Source organism: Phoenix dactylifera, chromosome 14, assembly GCF_009389715.1.
Source record: "Phoenix dactylifera cultivar Barhee BC4 chromosome 14, palm_55x_up_171113_PBpolish2nd_filt_p, whole genome shotgun sequence".
Lineage (NCBI taxonomy): Eukaryota > Viridiplantae > Streptophyta > Magnoliopsida > Arecales > Arecaceae > Phoenix > Phoenix dactylifera.
Genome location: NC_052405.1, coordinates 11,079,880 through 11,095,369, shown reverse-complemented (window position 1 = coordinate 11,095,369; position 15,490 = coordinate 11,079,880). Strand labels below are relative to the sequence as shown.

Below are 15,490 nucleotides of genomic sequence, written 5' to 3'. Positions count from 1 at the left end.
GAATTTATGGCCGCAGTCTTGCACTAATATACAAGCCCTTCTCCAAATACAAAAAGGACATATTTGTAGCTTAAATATTCTGAATGTATTCACATGTATCCTCTGGTACTCAAACAAGAAGATCCAGCGGAAGCCGATCAAATGCATATTTCGGATTTTATCAGCCTGCCCTGGTTGGGGCAACATAGAGTTCTTTGAACCAACACCAAACAAAGAAATGGTACATAACTATGAAATCACCCTGTAATCAAGTTGTCTGGCAACTAATGCTGGGCCTTTAAAATAGATATGTATGAAAGTAGGTAAAGTTTTTTTAATCTCAAACAATCTATTCAATTTAATCAGCAGAATAACAACTTGGAACTAACATCTTTACGGCGCGGGCAATAAAATTGACATTTATATTACCAAGTATGCAAAATAAAATATGGACTTTATCATGACATCCAACCAGTAATTGCACTGAGTTAGAGGTCACATGCCACAATATCTAAAATGGAACAGTTATATTAAAACATAAATCAAATTAAGCTGAAAAAACCTGAGCTTGTTTGAAGCTAAGTTGTCATTGAATTTTTTTTTGAGGATATAGCTTTAAATCAAATTACAAGGAGAAATGAGCAGCTTTTGAAATGTAATCATTGTTGTTGTTTAAGTTCTCTACATTCTGAAAAATATCACCATGAAAATAAGCTATCCATATAAGGCCCAATGGAGACGCGTTCCTCTCTTCTGATATGTACATCCTGTCTTTGAATTTTGAATGTCTCTAATCCCAGGTAAGTGACTTTACGACAACCATGCATATACAACAGTTCAAGTCGGCCACAACCATCTTGCAGAGCTTGCAATCCTCGGTCACATAGATTTCGGCACCGATTCACATGTAAAATCTTCAAATTTCCACAATTTGATCCAATAGCTGACCATCCAGAAATACGGATCTCATGACAGACGGCAACACTCCATTCCTCAAGTAATGGACAGCCCTTGGCTATGGCCGCCACTGATTCATCACCAACAAAACGACACATTCTCAAGTTTAAAAATCGAAGTCTTGGAGCAGATCCAGTACCAATCCCACCCAAGCCATCCATGCCAACCCAGTTTCTCAAGTTGGACACGTTTAAATACTCAAGCCCACCTCCACTGACAGCTTCCAACAATCCTTCTGAAGTAAGCATGCACGAGTCAGCTTCTAAATAAGTTAGAGTAGACGAGCATCCTTTGAATCCCATACCTGTTAAGCCCTTGCAATATGAAATCATAAAAGTATGAAGTTTCAAACAGCTCTTGGCGATTGCATTAATCCCACGGTCTGAAATCAATATGCAATAGGAAAGATCTATGTTCTCCAATGCCCGACAATACTCAGCAAGGCTTTCTAAACCAACATCTGTGATATTACAACGATATAGAGTAATAGATACCAAATGAGTGCATCCTGTAGATACTTGAGTAAGACCATTATCTGTGATGCCAAAACAACAATATAAAGAAAGAGACCGAAGGTTTGATCCAGAATCTCTCAGTCGAGCCAATGCTGAATCAGGTAATTCTGTGCAACCAGCTAGAGATATTGAATTGAGATAGGGGAAGCGGACCAATAGTCTTGGTATATATTGAGCATACCCTTGGTAAATATTTGGTTTATAAGAGAACTGAAAGATTAATGATCTGCGTGCTAAATTTTGAATATGAAGCCAATGACGACATGTTAAGCCAAAAGCATTTCGATCAGTAATATTTTGAAGCTTCCGAAAAATAATAAGCAAGCAATCATCAGGTAGATAGCTCTCGACATTATTTAAATGATAATCCATTCTTTGCATCACTAAATCAAAGGAAAACTAACTCTAAGCTGAAGGCTGTAATGCACGAATCTTTATTGAGTACTTTTGGCAACTTGAAGAGGATGAACCAACAGAGTCAAAGCCACAGAGAACAGCTGACTCACCATATCCATAGCCAATGAGGGCTCCACATTTGCGACAAAGAAGCTTAGTTTTCGGTCTATAACGACCCAGATTGATGGGAAAACAATTTATCTCATCAACTTGAGTAAATCGACTGAGATCGACAGAAATAAAAGAAATCACACCCTTCTTGATGGATTTTTGATAGTCCGAGCCTATTCCAGATGTGATTCTATTAGAAGATGTCAAGTTCAGAGGATATCCACAAGATCCACAACTGCATATAGAAAAAATATTGAGCCTTAGTTGTTGGATGACCAAATGATTCATAATATTATAATGTAACTCATGAAATAATGGTTAAAAAATTTAATAACAAATAAATAAATTTGATGTGATTTAAAATCAGACTAAAATCATCCAAGATGTTTTGCAAACACTGTGAAGACAATAATATTCAACAAGAAGAACTTTCAGGCTTTGATGTGCTTTAAACTCAAATTATGAGTAACAAGATGCATATGAAGACTTAATGATGTTCAATATATAAAGATGAGCATCTGCAAACTTAAATGTGTTTATTTGCCAGTAAAGAATTAAAATGAAAGTTTTATATGATGCAACACCATCTAATTACATTTGTGCTAAGAACCAACATGCATATTGCATGTTGCCATGCATCGGATTAAACAAAAGTTCTGCTGAAGTATCTACAATAAATACTATCAACAGTTCTATTTTTCTATCTCCATGTTTTCTTATCAACTGCTCCTAAGGAGTAGGAATATGAAGATGACATTCACCAAAAGAAATTAAGCAAAATTACAAAAAGCAAATGCTAAGCCAAAAAAATAGCTAATATGAATCCTATGCTCTACAAAAACCATAAAGTTGGTTCTTAGTGTTCAAAAGAAGAATACATCAAAAATTAAAATAAGCTACAATAAGAAACTTTACATGGTTTAAATTTAATTTCATTTTATGCTAAGTGATATGAAATGACATGGACTTGGAATTGAGAAATGAAAGAGAACCAAATGTACTTCGAGGAAAATTTTAGCTGCTCAAACCTAGCAGCCAAACACTTCCTTGGTTAAACAAGCAAGTTAAAGAAAAAGAACTAAGGAATTAAAAAAAAAGGGTTTGTTTGACAGGTTGACCGGTCTGGGGCAATGCATGAACAGAAAAAGATAAAACTTCCTGAGTTCATTTCTGAACTTAATAAATTATTAACAGGATGAACTCTAGGGTCAAAAGACATGATTGAACCAAAAGGCATTAATAGCCACAATGGTATTATCTGGTTAGCCCAAATTGGATATACATATGTCTTTCCATTGTCAGAATATTTTATATCCTTGTAGATAACTACATTTAGCTTTGACATGAACCAAAATTTACACCATCTTGAATTTTGTTAAGAGTGACTAAAAGTTGGGCTAGACAAGTATTATCAGAAGTAACATATGTTATATTGTAAGTGATTGAATCTTCAAAATATCTGGGTCTTGTTTTTCATCTGGATTGCTCTTAATAGCTCCAACACCTTGCTTGCTAACCCACTTAGAAACTCAACATGAAACAATATACATTGCTAGAAATTCTTCTAGTATCTTAGCCCATGTTGTGCACATCCGCTAGAATCATTAAGCAATCAAACCTAAGAATCTACTTTCCTCAAAGGTCTAACACCACTTGCCAATTATATATATATAATATATACACACAAAATTGCAACTTGATTAAATTTGATGTGCAATAGTAAATCGGATTTGAGCTCCACTTTTCTGTATCTAAAATTCACAGCCACATTACTATACCTTTTCCTATCATAACTTCAAAAATCACTTCAACTTTTACAACAGCAATTTACCTTTGAGCGTGGCGCACAAACATAACCAATGTGATACAATTCGTCAAATAAGAGACTGGACCGATCAACCAACAGTTCTTTTCCCACCAAATAGGAGTTGAATGACATGGCATTACATAATAACAAAACAAATAGCTTCCATTTCCACCATTAGATTTACAAAATTAAACAATTAGACTGCACCATAAAAGAACAAAGACAATCCCCAAAAATTTTAAACTATACAACATTTCAAATGAAAACTCCTTAGATAGAGATATATAGATATCTGGATATCACGGTATATTACCTGAAATTGGAAGAAATTTCAGGAAACAACATTGACCAGGGAAATCATGAAACTACATCAGAATTTTGGTGATAAAAATCTCAAATTCGAAGCAGATAGAGCAAAAAAAATAAAGCAAAATCCAACCTAATCGAAGACAAAAGGCAGAGTAAAACCCTCAATTAGAGGTGGGAAATTGGGGACAAAAAATAGAAAACCTGTAAGCGACGTCCGCCTGGGACATCCTCGACGATCAAAGATCGGATTTGGCATTGAATGATCTACAAATCCATCAACCTAAGTGAAAGAAATATGGAGGAATGGGATAGGATGGATATATACCAAGGGGGAGGAGAAGACTTTGGGGATGGAGCTGCTGAAATTGGACGGATGCGGCCATGCGGTGGACTTTATTTTGCTTCGCCGGGTGGGTGTTGTTGTGGTATTATGACTACGGTACTCTTTCTGTTTCTATGCGGCCCCAACTTAGCAAACCAATGCTATGATAGAAAAAACCCTCTATGACATGTGGCGTCAGATGATTGGAAGCATTAGCTTGGGTTTTTTTATTGGGATGTATGGGGACTCTAACCGATTCAACGTTTCTATCATTAATGTTGGTTGAAAAGAGTAAACAAATCTCAATGAGATATTCCTGAAGGAGGTCAAAACCAAGTCAAATGTGTTCGAGAATTGAGATCAAACGGCGGCTGATTGCTGAGATCAACATTTGGGCTCAAACTAGATACGGAGATGCTAGTTCTCGGCCAAGTGCCTGCAGAATTTTTTTTTTTTTAAATTTGGCATCAAAAGTTTTTAATATGCTACGTTGATTCCAAAGATATAAAGAAAATGTTAAGTGCTTGACTAATGTCATGCAGATTTTTTTTCCCTCTTTTTTAAAATGGATGCAGTGTATAATAATTATTTAATTTTAGTGCAAAAATATTTACAAATTTTATTTTTAATATCTTATAGAAATTTTATGTCTTAATATAATATAGTAATAATTTAATTATTTTGTTACCGTGCTATACTTATATCCTCTCTTAATCTTATGTTTGATTGGAGTCGAAGAATGGATGGAGTTGGAAGGAGAAGTTGCTCATCCATCTAGACCCATCAATTTACATTCTTTCAAATGGAAAGAATAGTAGGAAGGATGGATGCACTTTAAATTTACCTGCGGGGCGAGCTAATTGCTTGTTTGGAGACTCACGGCTAAACAGTAGGTTGCAGGCTACAGCCTATCTGTAGCTCAGGCCGCTTTTGTTCTTCCAATTTGATATCACCCATGGTTAATGGCTTAAAGTTTAGTTTAATTTCCTCCAATATCTCATAAAGTTTTAGGTGCATCAAACTTCTAGATCGAAACAGTTATGCAAACATATAAATACTATGCAAAGGAATAAAAAATCAAAATGAAACCTCATACATAATAAGAAGAGTGATTAATATACAATATGTAAAATAATCATAATAATCATATGAAATGAGAGGAACTTGGATACCATTACTTAAATTTATCACATATTATACATGACACAACTGCATTACATTAAAAACACATGATATCCATGATGATTAATTGAAATTAATAGAAAAAAGAGTTAATATGTAAGTTCTTGAGGATTAGGAAACTAAATTCCATAAGATGCATAAGTATAAATTTTCTTCATGACATTTATTATTAGAAATGCCTAAAGAAGAAAAATTTTAACAGATATATTGTTAAAGTTTTGTTTTTCACAAAAGGATAACGGTGTTAATATTTGACCAGGGTAACTGGCTGTAGTGCAAGGTAAGGAAGGTCTATGAAAATTTCTCCTTTAGTCCTAGGAAGGTGATGGTATAATAATATCTAGGATCCCAACCTTGTAATATGTAAGATTATTCCAAAAATCAAAGTTGTGGTTGCTTGCTGTCCTATACTTTTGGATTTTGGTTAGTGTTTAGCAAGTGAGCAGGGTTGGGTCCATATATCAAGCTTAGCTGGAGTAATTGTAAGCTTCTAGGTTGTATTTTGTAGAAGCATAAGAAAAATGGAAACAAGGAAAGCTATACAAGGTGGAATAGCTATGCCAGGTGCCATATCCGATTCTATTTGATTGTTAAAATTTTTGAAATAAATCAAAAATTAGAACAAGCTAGTCATTTTTCTGGAAATGATAAAACTATTTAGGGTATAGTAGTACTGTTTCAAAAAAAAAAAAAGTGTTTTCTGGCTTTTAAAGCAACATAATATTTCTCTAAAAATAATTGTTTAGTAATATCATCTGGAAAGTGCTTCTACAAGAAGAAAATATCAAAAAAGCACTTTAGGATGAGCTAGAAAGTCTAGCTAGCTTATGGCTTCTCTTCTCTTTTTATAAAATTGAAGCAACACCAAATTCATATTTACTGAAGGACAGGGAATAAGTCCACTACTGTTTTTTGTAGCTGAAGAATATGCACAAGAGTAAATAGACTCTTTCTCTGATAAATCACCATCAATCTATAGCACTACAACAAAAATTCTTATTAGGGGCATTTGTAAGTGCCGCAAGGGAAAATGCCACAAATATATTTACGGGCATTTTTGTGGCATTTTGCTATGTGACATTGGTGTCGGCAATTAATTACTGATATTTTTGAGAAATGCCAACACAAATCTGCTTTTCTATGGCATAGAAAAGTGCCCTTAAATATTCAAATCAAACTTTTTTTTGAATTTTTACGGTACTTATATATATCGATAATAAATCATGTGTGACATATTAGGATATGTTGGCCGAAGTTTGTATATTAACAATATTTATGTGTGCCAATAAATATGTATTCCATTAGGCATTTACTTTTACAATAGACTTGCTGGTTTTTGTACAAAATGCCGCCACTATTTTATTTAAATTTCAATAACTTCTTTTTATTTTTTCCGACATTATGCAGCGGCCATAAATTTATTATTTAGCGGCACTTTTTAAATGCTTCCAAAAATTTAGATGATATATATAGTGTAGATTTTGCTTTTTTTATTTTATTATTATTATTATTATTTTTTTACAACGGTGGCTTACATGTGACGGATGTAAATGCGACCAACAAAATCAGAAAGCACAATACTATATAAAGACTCTGGCACCGGCCTGTGGTCTGCCCAAATGAAGCCTCTCGAGTAGCGAGCTGCATGTAGATTTTGCTAGCTAATAAAAGATTATCCTTGAACTAAAGATATTATAATATTCAATTCTTGCAAATAGTAATTGCAATCTGGTGGTATGAATAATATATTTTGTCTATATTTGAGAAACTAACGTAATAACATGTACATTAAGGCATCCAAAATTAAAAAGCTTCATTGAAATTAATATTTTGCTACATTTCATTTGCAAGAAGTAAATAGATTTTTGATTATTAACATTAAGGCATCCAAACCGTTGAAGAATAAACTAATAAATAATAGAGTTCAAATCAAACAATTTGTCTCATATCGCATTCCCACAATCAAGTTTCACATTTCTTTTTGTTCGTGAACGTACCTTCTAAGGATTATTATCCTCCACAGCTTCAATCCACATACCTTTCTAGATTTTTTCTTAGATTTGAGTCTCCTGCAAGTACAAGCCAAGAGGATGCAGCGTTACAGGAACTTGTCTCCAAGTCTTATTCTCTCTCTTTCTCTCTCTTGGAGAAGAAAAAAAGAAAAAAAATCTAGCCTTTCTCTGCGCCTCTCTTTCTCTTGTTGATGATTTTGTAGAAGAGAGGAGGTGTTGGAGTTTCCTTATATTGTCAAACCTTAATCATAATGATATCATAACCCAAGATCATGTCACTTATCCTTTTATAAAAATTGTTCATGCAAAACCTTTTTGAAAATAATTAATTATTAATTATAATATTTTATAAAAATAGCTATTTTAAAAAACTTTCAAATTAACATCTCCAAGTAACTATTCTCTGAAACCATCCTGCGAAATGACATCAAGAAAGCAGATAGGAGCACACTCCATATAAACCAATCACTGACTTTTTAGGAGAGGTACTCCCACGGGATCGCAAGGCAAAGGTGCTAGATGGCAAGCAGAAAGAAGGAGACTGAAACTGGATATAAGAAGCACTCCTATTGGAGTGCAAAGGATTAAAAATCGAAGGGGCTTCGCAATGGAAGCACTTAGTACTGAATGAATGGCAAGGCAAGAAAACTCCAACCTAGTCCAGTTATTTTTTAGCTATCTGACTGACTTTGTTTGCGTCATCGACGGCTTATTGTTCCTGCATAGAGCTTCTTATAGATGCTGCAAATTCCTGTGCAGCAAGAATGTTCTCACAGAGATGTCCAGCAAGGGGGCAAAAACAGTTTATTTCTGATAGTGACCAACAGGTATTATGTTTTAAGGAAACCAAAACATGTATTATAAGTCAAAAACTTGATCCATCAGTTATAGTGACTCTTGCACTCTATTTAGCTGCCATAGTTAAGAACACAGATCTGCATTATTAAGTGCTACGTATCCTCTTCCTTCTCTTAGAACAATCCAGCAGCAATAAGAACAGTCACTGGACCACCTCCTTTCCAGCAGGCTTTTGCAGCAGCAACAATGTAAGATAAGAAAAATTTTCTGACTGGAAGGGAAGTTGTCGCAGTCTCAAGACCCAGGTGGTGATGCAGCCGTTTCAGCCTCCTCCTTGTTCTTCATTTCTTCAAACTTGTTGATTGCAACCTGCAGCTCATCTGTGTTTCCAACTGCTCTCATGGTGTAGTAGTACACCCCCACGACGAAGCCAGACAACCCACCTGCGACAATCAGGTTCTTGGTCTTGGGCGCAAGGCTGCTGAATCCCTTGATTGACGACATCTTTACACCAAGAGCAATCTAAGTCCGGACCAAGGAAAATGAAAGTAATCAGTCATCAGCCTAATAGACGATAATTATGTATAGTCCTTAAATACACTGGCTTAGTTTTCAGCACCATCTGAGTAAAAGGAATAAGATTTGAGAGTTTCTTAGGTTCGTTTGGAGGGCCAACCATTTTATGTGTGCGTCCTCTCATGCAAGTGGAAGTTGCGAAGAGGCAATGCAGAAGAAATTAAAAACAGAAGGGATCCTGAGAATTGATCACTTGCACAATCCCCAATTATTGGAAATGGAAAAACAGCTTTTTGATGGATTTTGAAAACCAAATTCAGGATTAAGGAAGCAACAACTTTGTCCAATTCCTCCCATTTCTCTCTTTCCTTTCTCTCTCTACTCAGCAACTCCCACCCGCACAGAGGTTTCTCATAAATTAGTGCAATTGGGCATTCAATTAGATTCTCAGAGAAATGTCTGTGCTTGTTCTGATGTACCTCTTAAACCATATCAAACACAAGAAAGAACAAAATGAATTGTCATAGCAAAATGAAGCAGCATGGCGCAAAAATATTTGTTTGGATATCTTTGCTGCCTCTTCCACGAAGGCCCAGATAGTTTAAAAAAGAATTATAGACTAGCTAATGCTAATTTATTATACTGAGTGTATGACTACTCACGGAAGAATTTGTCCCTATTGATAAGTGTAAACAAGTGTTCGACTCATTACACCTGGGTCAGAATGAATGAAAGTTGACCTGGCTTTCGAGGTCAGAGTTGATCAAATCAATTAAAGCTAACCCACAACTTAGGTGTATCAGTTAAGTGACAATGGAGAAGTTCTTGCATAACAATTTTGGATGTGCATGGGCTTGACAGCATCATATTTACTGTTTGGTTTCAAACTTAAATAGCACGAAGTTTAGTGTCAACACGGTGGATAGGACAAGTGCAGAGTGATGATAAAGGGCTACTAGAATATTGCCAAAAGCAACCCAATGGACTGCCAAAAGCCTTTTTTTCCCAATCACTTCATCCAACCTTACAATTGTCTTGGAATTGTTCATTATGTGTTGCTGGCGGAAATGAACAAGCAATAGAAAGGAAGACATGGGGGAGGAATGAAGTCAACAAAGAAAAAAAAATCTTCTCAGTAAACTTTAAAAAAATAAAATAAAAAGGCATTTTCCTTCATGTTACAGAATGAAGACTTACAACTGAGAATGAAATATTTGCCTTTCCAACCTTTGAATTTGATACAATTATACAAAGTGATACTCACAGAGGTCATAAAATGTTCACTCAAATATCCTTGCTACATCAACCACCAAGGACCAAATAATTTTAAAAAAGAATTATAGCGTAGCTAATGCTATATTGAGTATTATACTGAGTATATGACCAGTCATAAAGAATTTATCCTTACCGATAAGTGGGAAAAAGTCTTTGATTGCCATTATGTTTAGGTCAGAATCAAGACTGAAAAAAGATATTTAGTTTTCAAGACTGGAGGCTGAATAAATTAAAGCTAACCGATAACTTAGGTGTATCATGTAAGTGCCAATAGAGAAGCTCTGGCATAATTATATGGGCTCTTTAGAGGCCTCATTGTACCATATTTACAGTCCGGATTCAAACTTAAATAGCATAAAATTCAGCATCAACAAGATTCTTTTGTGGATACAACAAGTGCAGAATTCAGCTAGAACACTGCCAAAAGCAACCCAGTGGACTGAGATATCACTAGAGATGTTTAATCAAAAAAAAAAAAAAAAAAAATCACTTCATCCAGTCTTACAAGGACCTTGGAATTGTTTCTTGTGTGTGTTGCCAAGGAGGAGGGGGGAGGGGAGGGGGGGGGGGGGGAGGTGCAATCATGCACTAAAATTGCAGAACTCCAACCTAAAACTAAAGGCAGCTAATAAATACAGAAAAGGAATCAAGTCAACAAATAAATCATTAAAAAAACATAAAAAAGGGTATTTTCCTTGATGCTGCAGAATGAAGAAATCATGTTAAGAATGACACATCTGCCTTTCCAGCCATTGAAATTGATCCAGTTATACAGAGAATACTGACTAAAGTCATTAAATTGACAAGAATTAAATGTCTGTGCATTTCGTATTTAGCATCTTGGTTTTACTTCCAGCATCAATGGGTTAGTCCTTTATGTTCTCATAAGCAAGTAAGTGCTGGATAATATATCAGTTACAAGGTAATAATGCAAGGCAAAAAATACAACTATTTATTCCCTAAAGCAAGGAGGAAACTGAGGAACACCCAGGTAGAAAAAAAACCTATATCAATAGTTTCCTTTACTTTTCCCACTCTGATAAAGGGACCGTCTAGCTTATTCGCACCACCATCAAAATTCATAAAAGTGATGATACCACCCAAACTACCATTCCTTAACTAATTACTTGCACATATCATCTCAACTTCCACTCAACCTTAAACCTGTTGTGAAACTAAATGAGGTTGAAGAAGGCTAGCAAATTCATGAAACCAGCATTTCTAGGTAGTAAGCACCCTTTCATCACCAGAACAGGATCCAAATTTCCAGTATACTTGCATCAAGGTTCACTCCACTTCGCATGGAAGGATCCATTTGATATCTTTTAATTTGGAAGCTATGATACAAGAGATTAGTGTTCTTCTCCATCTCCCACAACTATGCCCAATTTAGTTCACCAAGACAAACTTTTCTTCATCAATTCATCAAACTTGAGTGTCAAATTTGATATTATCCATTTAATGTGTACGTATGTCAAGAATCTCTAATGAAAATCATCCAAGAACTTGACCAGCATATTATTTACATCCATGTCCAGTATCCACCTTTCACAACCATGCCCAATTTAGCTTTTTGTGTCACCAAGATGAAATCTCACTAATGCCATTCATCATACTTGACCATCAAGCAAAATATAAAATTTTTTTCTATTTTCATATATATTGGCTATCTTCATGGTTGAAACATTTGAAGCTAGGAGATGGAGCTCACCATTATGCATAATAAATTAAGTAGGTAATTTTTTGAGAACAATATTGACCAAGGAAATCATGAAACTACATCAGAATTTCGGCGATAAAAATCTCAAATTCGAAGTACATAGAAGAAAAATCAAGGAAAATCGAGCCGTTTCGTAGACAGAAGGCAGTGTAAAACCTTCAATTAGAGGTGGGAAATTGGGGGAAAAAATAGAAAACCTGTAAGCGACGTCCGCCAGGGAGATCCTCGACAATCAAAGATTGGATTTGGCACGGAATGATCTACAAAACCATCAAACCAAGCGAAAGAAATATGGAGGAATGGGAGAGGATAGATATAGAAAAGAGGGGGAGGAAGAAGACTTTGGGGACGATGCGGCGTCACCAAACCGATGCTAGGATAGAAACACCATAGGCCACGTGGCGTCAGAGAAATATTAGCTTGCGTTTTTTATTTGAGATGGGATATATTCCTCATCGAGAATCGAGATCAAACGCCGGATGATTGCCGAGATCAAATTTGCTCTCAAACTAGGTGCGGAGATGCTACATACGTTCTTCCTCGAGGGCCTGCAGATTTTTTTTATTAATTTGGCATCAAAAGTTATATGTCCATGACTATTTAATGACTTGCAGATTTTTTCTCTTTTTTTTAGAAAAAAATGGATGCCTTGTATAGTAATTCTTTCATTTTTAATGCAAAAATATTTTGCAAATTATATTTTTAATATCTTATACAAATTTATGTCTTAGTATAATGCAGTAATAATTTAATATTTTGTTACTGTGCTATATATATTCGCTCTATTTGGTTGGGTCATGGGAGAAAAAAACCATTATAATAAGTCTAGGCAGCCCTTGGGGATTTGTTGAGATGAATAATGTGAAAAATTGTAAAGATCATCATTTTCTTTATTTCTTGTTCTAATTGACTATTATAACACAAATAAAAATCATTATTTTCACTTATACTTTTTGATGAAATATTATTCATTTCAAATTTCATTTTTTTCTCTTAAAAAATTCTTTTAAGAGAGATTGTACGATCTAAATAATATAGTAAAATTTAAGAAAATGATAGCACCATTATTGCTTGTTGTTTCATTTTATAACACGTCAATAATAATCATTTTCTCGATGATTATTTTAATATCAAATATTACAAAATTGCTTTTTATGGCAAATAATGGCTGTTATAACCATTATAATGGTCAACACGGTTTTTATTTTTTTTGTTAGGGGGGTAGTTTATAAAATAATAATGTGCTATTTCAATCTATAGTACAAATAGCTGAAATTAGCATGAAAAATAGCATAAAATATGTCAAGATAGACATGAAATAGTTTATATAAAAAAAAAGAAGAAAGGTACAAGCTGGTTCAACGAGACATAATCTATTCTAACTATATCCCATTTTGTAAATAGTATGTGGATGGCATAAAACCCTATTCCAATTTTTATGCTCTTGCCAAACACTACCGTAATGATCTTTGCATGGTTGATTTTATGAAATATTATATTTGAGATATATCAACTAAAAAGTGCCATCCTGATGCTATGGCAAAGCTGTTCAATTATGACTTACATATTACAAATTGGAAACATAGGAATAATCTTTTTGTATGTGCGGATAAGGCTGCAAGAAAAAAAATATCAATTCCACAAGCGATCTCAACCCTTAAATCTAATTGGAAAAAAAATCCTTGTCATCAAAAAAACCTTGTCTTCAAGGATAGATGACTGCATTTGAGGGTAGTGGCGTCCAGAGCACTGCTTCATGCGTCAGAGTTCATCAGCATTGTACTATCCTATTCCCCCGAGATGGCTAGGGACATCTGGGTCTCTTATTTAGCTGATTTAGCGACCAGGTTTGTCTATGTTTCCTTAGAGCTCCACCCTTTTATTTTCTCAAGATGAATTTTAACGGTAGTGCCGCTGAGCAAGACCAGAGGGGGGAGGGGTGTGGGCTTTATCATTCAAGATCACCACTCCAAGTTTGTGGCGGTTAGCGGTTGATGGATCTTCGACACCTCTATCATTGAAATGAAACTGCGGGTGGCGTGGGAAGGCCTTTCCTACACGAGGCACGCTTTGAGTGCAGAATGCATCCACTTGAAGGGCGACTTGGTCTCTATGATTGAGGGGATCTGCGGGCGGCTCTTCAAGTCGAATGGGCAGTTCTTGCTCCTTGACATACAACCAATGACAAAAGACCGTGTAGAGCCATGTATGTGAATCGGCAGGCTAACATAATTGCTGACTGCTCCTTGATATACAGCCAATGACAAGAGACCGTGTAGAGCCATGCATGTGAATCGACAGGCTAACATAACTGCTGACTAGGTGGCCTATGCGACGCATCACTCGAAAATTTTTTTTTTGGTGAACCTGGCAGATGTTCACTACACGCTAATTGGAAAAAAATGCTTGCCATCAAAAATATAATAAAAAGATTTTACTTAAATCCATGGTCAGATTCAGACAGGGCATGAAACTTAAATTTATCATCCCCCACTTATCAGCTGTCCGTTCTACGCGGTTCGGCCCGGACCGTGGTCTACTCGAGGCTGGACCGGCTTTAAGCCCAACATTACTCCGGTCTACCGCTATGCTACACTTGGGCCCAGATTCTTATAAATCCAGGCCGACCTTTAAGGGCATTTCCGTCTCAACATCTTAAGCCATTAGGGTTAGGGTTTCGTGCCTCTTTTTCCTATAAATAGTAGAGGAGGAGGAGTCTGGTTATTTGCTTTTGACGGCGAGGGGTCTCCATTCTTCTTTCTTTACCTTTATTTTTTGCGCTCAAATTTCTTGTGTTTAATTTTCTTGCGAGAGGGCGGATGGTATCGAAGTTTATACCAGTCTGATTCATTTTCTACAAGGGAAATATATTTTTTGAAATGGTGTTTCAGTTATCTTCTTTCTCTGTATTTATTTGTTTGATCTTGTTTTCTGTTATTTGGTTGTGATCTGAGGTGTGAAAGAAGGAAAGAAAGCCAATTCGCAGAGCGAAGGCGCCACATTGAGATGGCGACGATCTTTGTTTTGAAGGTTGGCGAGAATAAAATTTGCAGTTCTCCGTGCCTCTCAAAAATCCCTATTTTGATGACGGCCTCGAACAATCTGCTATATTTTTTGCTTCATCTCTTTTTGTTTGTTTTTCTTTTTGTAGTTTCGCCGTTGCTTTTTAGGGAGAAGATTGTCGAGTTTTCTAATTAACTGATCGTCTTTTAAATTTGGGATTTCCAAGTTTGAATCAAGCGATGCGTATATTAATAGTTGATTTTTAGTTTGTTTTTACTATTTTTTTCTCAATCGGATTCAGTTTTTGGTTGCCTTTTAAGTTTGGGCAAACTTATGCAGAAAATATAATTGCGCATCGCCTGTGATTTTTTTTTTAATACAATTGAATTTAGTGAGGGATTTAGGCCCCTGGCGCACCCAAACTATAGGGGGTTTTTTATGCAAAATAGTTCTTGTGTTTGTCTTGCTAAAAGTGGAACCACTGGTGACATCCCTGAGGAACATCAGGTTGCAACTGGAATTTCTTCCTGGAGCTTTGTCTATTTAATTTGTTGAATGAAACTATTTCAATATTTTTATAATAAATTA

The 15,490-nt window shown here is 35.5% G+C and overlaps 2 protein-coding genes, 1 long non-coding RNA gene and 1 other non-coding gene across 4 annotated transcripts; 1 reads left to right on the top strand and 3 right to left on the bottom strand.

The window, feature by feature from the left end:
• Positions 1-532: 532 nt before the first annotated feature.
• Positions 533-1,846, bottom strand: LOC103714985 (F-box/LRR-repeat protein 12). Its single transcript, XM_008802486.4, has one exon. It carries the CDS (start codon positions 1,830-1,832, stop codon positions 678-680), a length of 1,155 nt encoding a protein of 384 aa, XP_008800708.1. The 5' UTR covers positions 1,833-1,846; the 3' UTR covers positions 533-677.
• On the bottom strand, positions 1,665-4,499 carry LOC103714978 (uncharacterized protein At4g08330, chloroplastic-like). The gene is made up of 2 exons (XM_008802472.4): positions 4,276-4,499; positions 1,665-2,193 (listed from the first exon to the last, which is right to left on the bottom strand). The coding sequence occupies exons 1-2, from the start codon at positions 4,299-4,301 to the stop codon at positions 1,857-1,859; spliced, it is 363 nt and encodes a 120-aa protein (XP_008800694.1). The 5' UTR covers positions 4,302-4,499; the 3' UTR covers positions 1,665-1,856.
• Positions 4,500-8,371: 3,872 nt separating this feature from the next.
• On the bottom strand, positions 8,372-12,455 carry LOC108511575. The gene is made up of 2 exons (XR_001879900.3): positions 12,097-12,455; positions 8,372-8,910 (listed from the first exon to the last, which is right to left on the bottom strand). It is a non-coding gene; the product is annotated as an uncharacterized LOC108511575 (long non-coding RNA).
• A 2,429-nt stretch (positions 12,456-14,884) lies between these two features.
• On the top strand, positions 14,885-15,011 carry LOC113463331. Its single transcript, XR_003387418.2, has one exon. It is a non-coding gene; the product is annotated as a small nucleolar RNA snoR86 (small nucleolar RNA).
• Positions 15,012-15,490: the final 479 nt, after the last annotated feature.

Excerpts from the sequence above, each read along its gene's own strand:
- LOC103714985 (XM_008802486.4), bottom strand. The coding sequence starts at position 1,832 with ATGCAAAGAATGGATTATCATTTAAATAATGTCGAGAGCTATCTACCT.
- LOC103714978 (XM_008802472.4), bottom strand. The coding sequence starts at position 4,301 with ATGTCCCAGGCGGACGTCGCTTACAG. Across the intron at positions 2,194-4,275 it reads CAGGCGGACGTCGCTTACAG|TTGTGGATCTTGTGGATATC; the intron begins GTTTTCTATTTT and ends TTCTATATGCAG.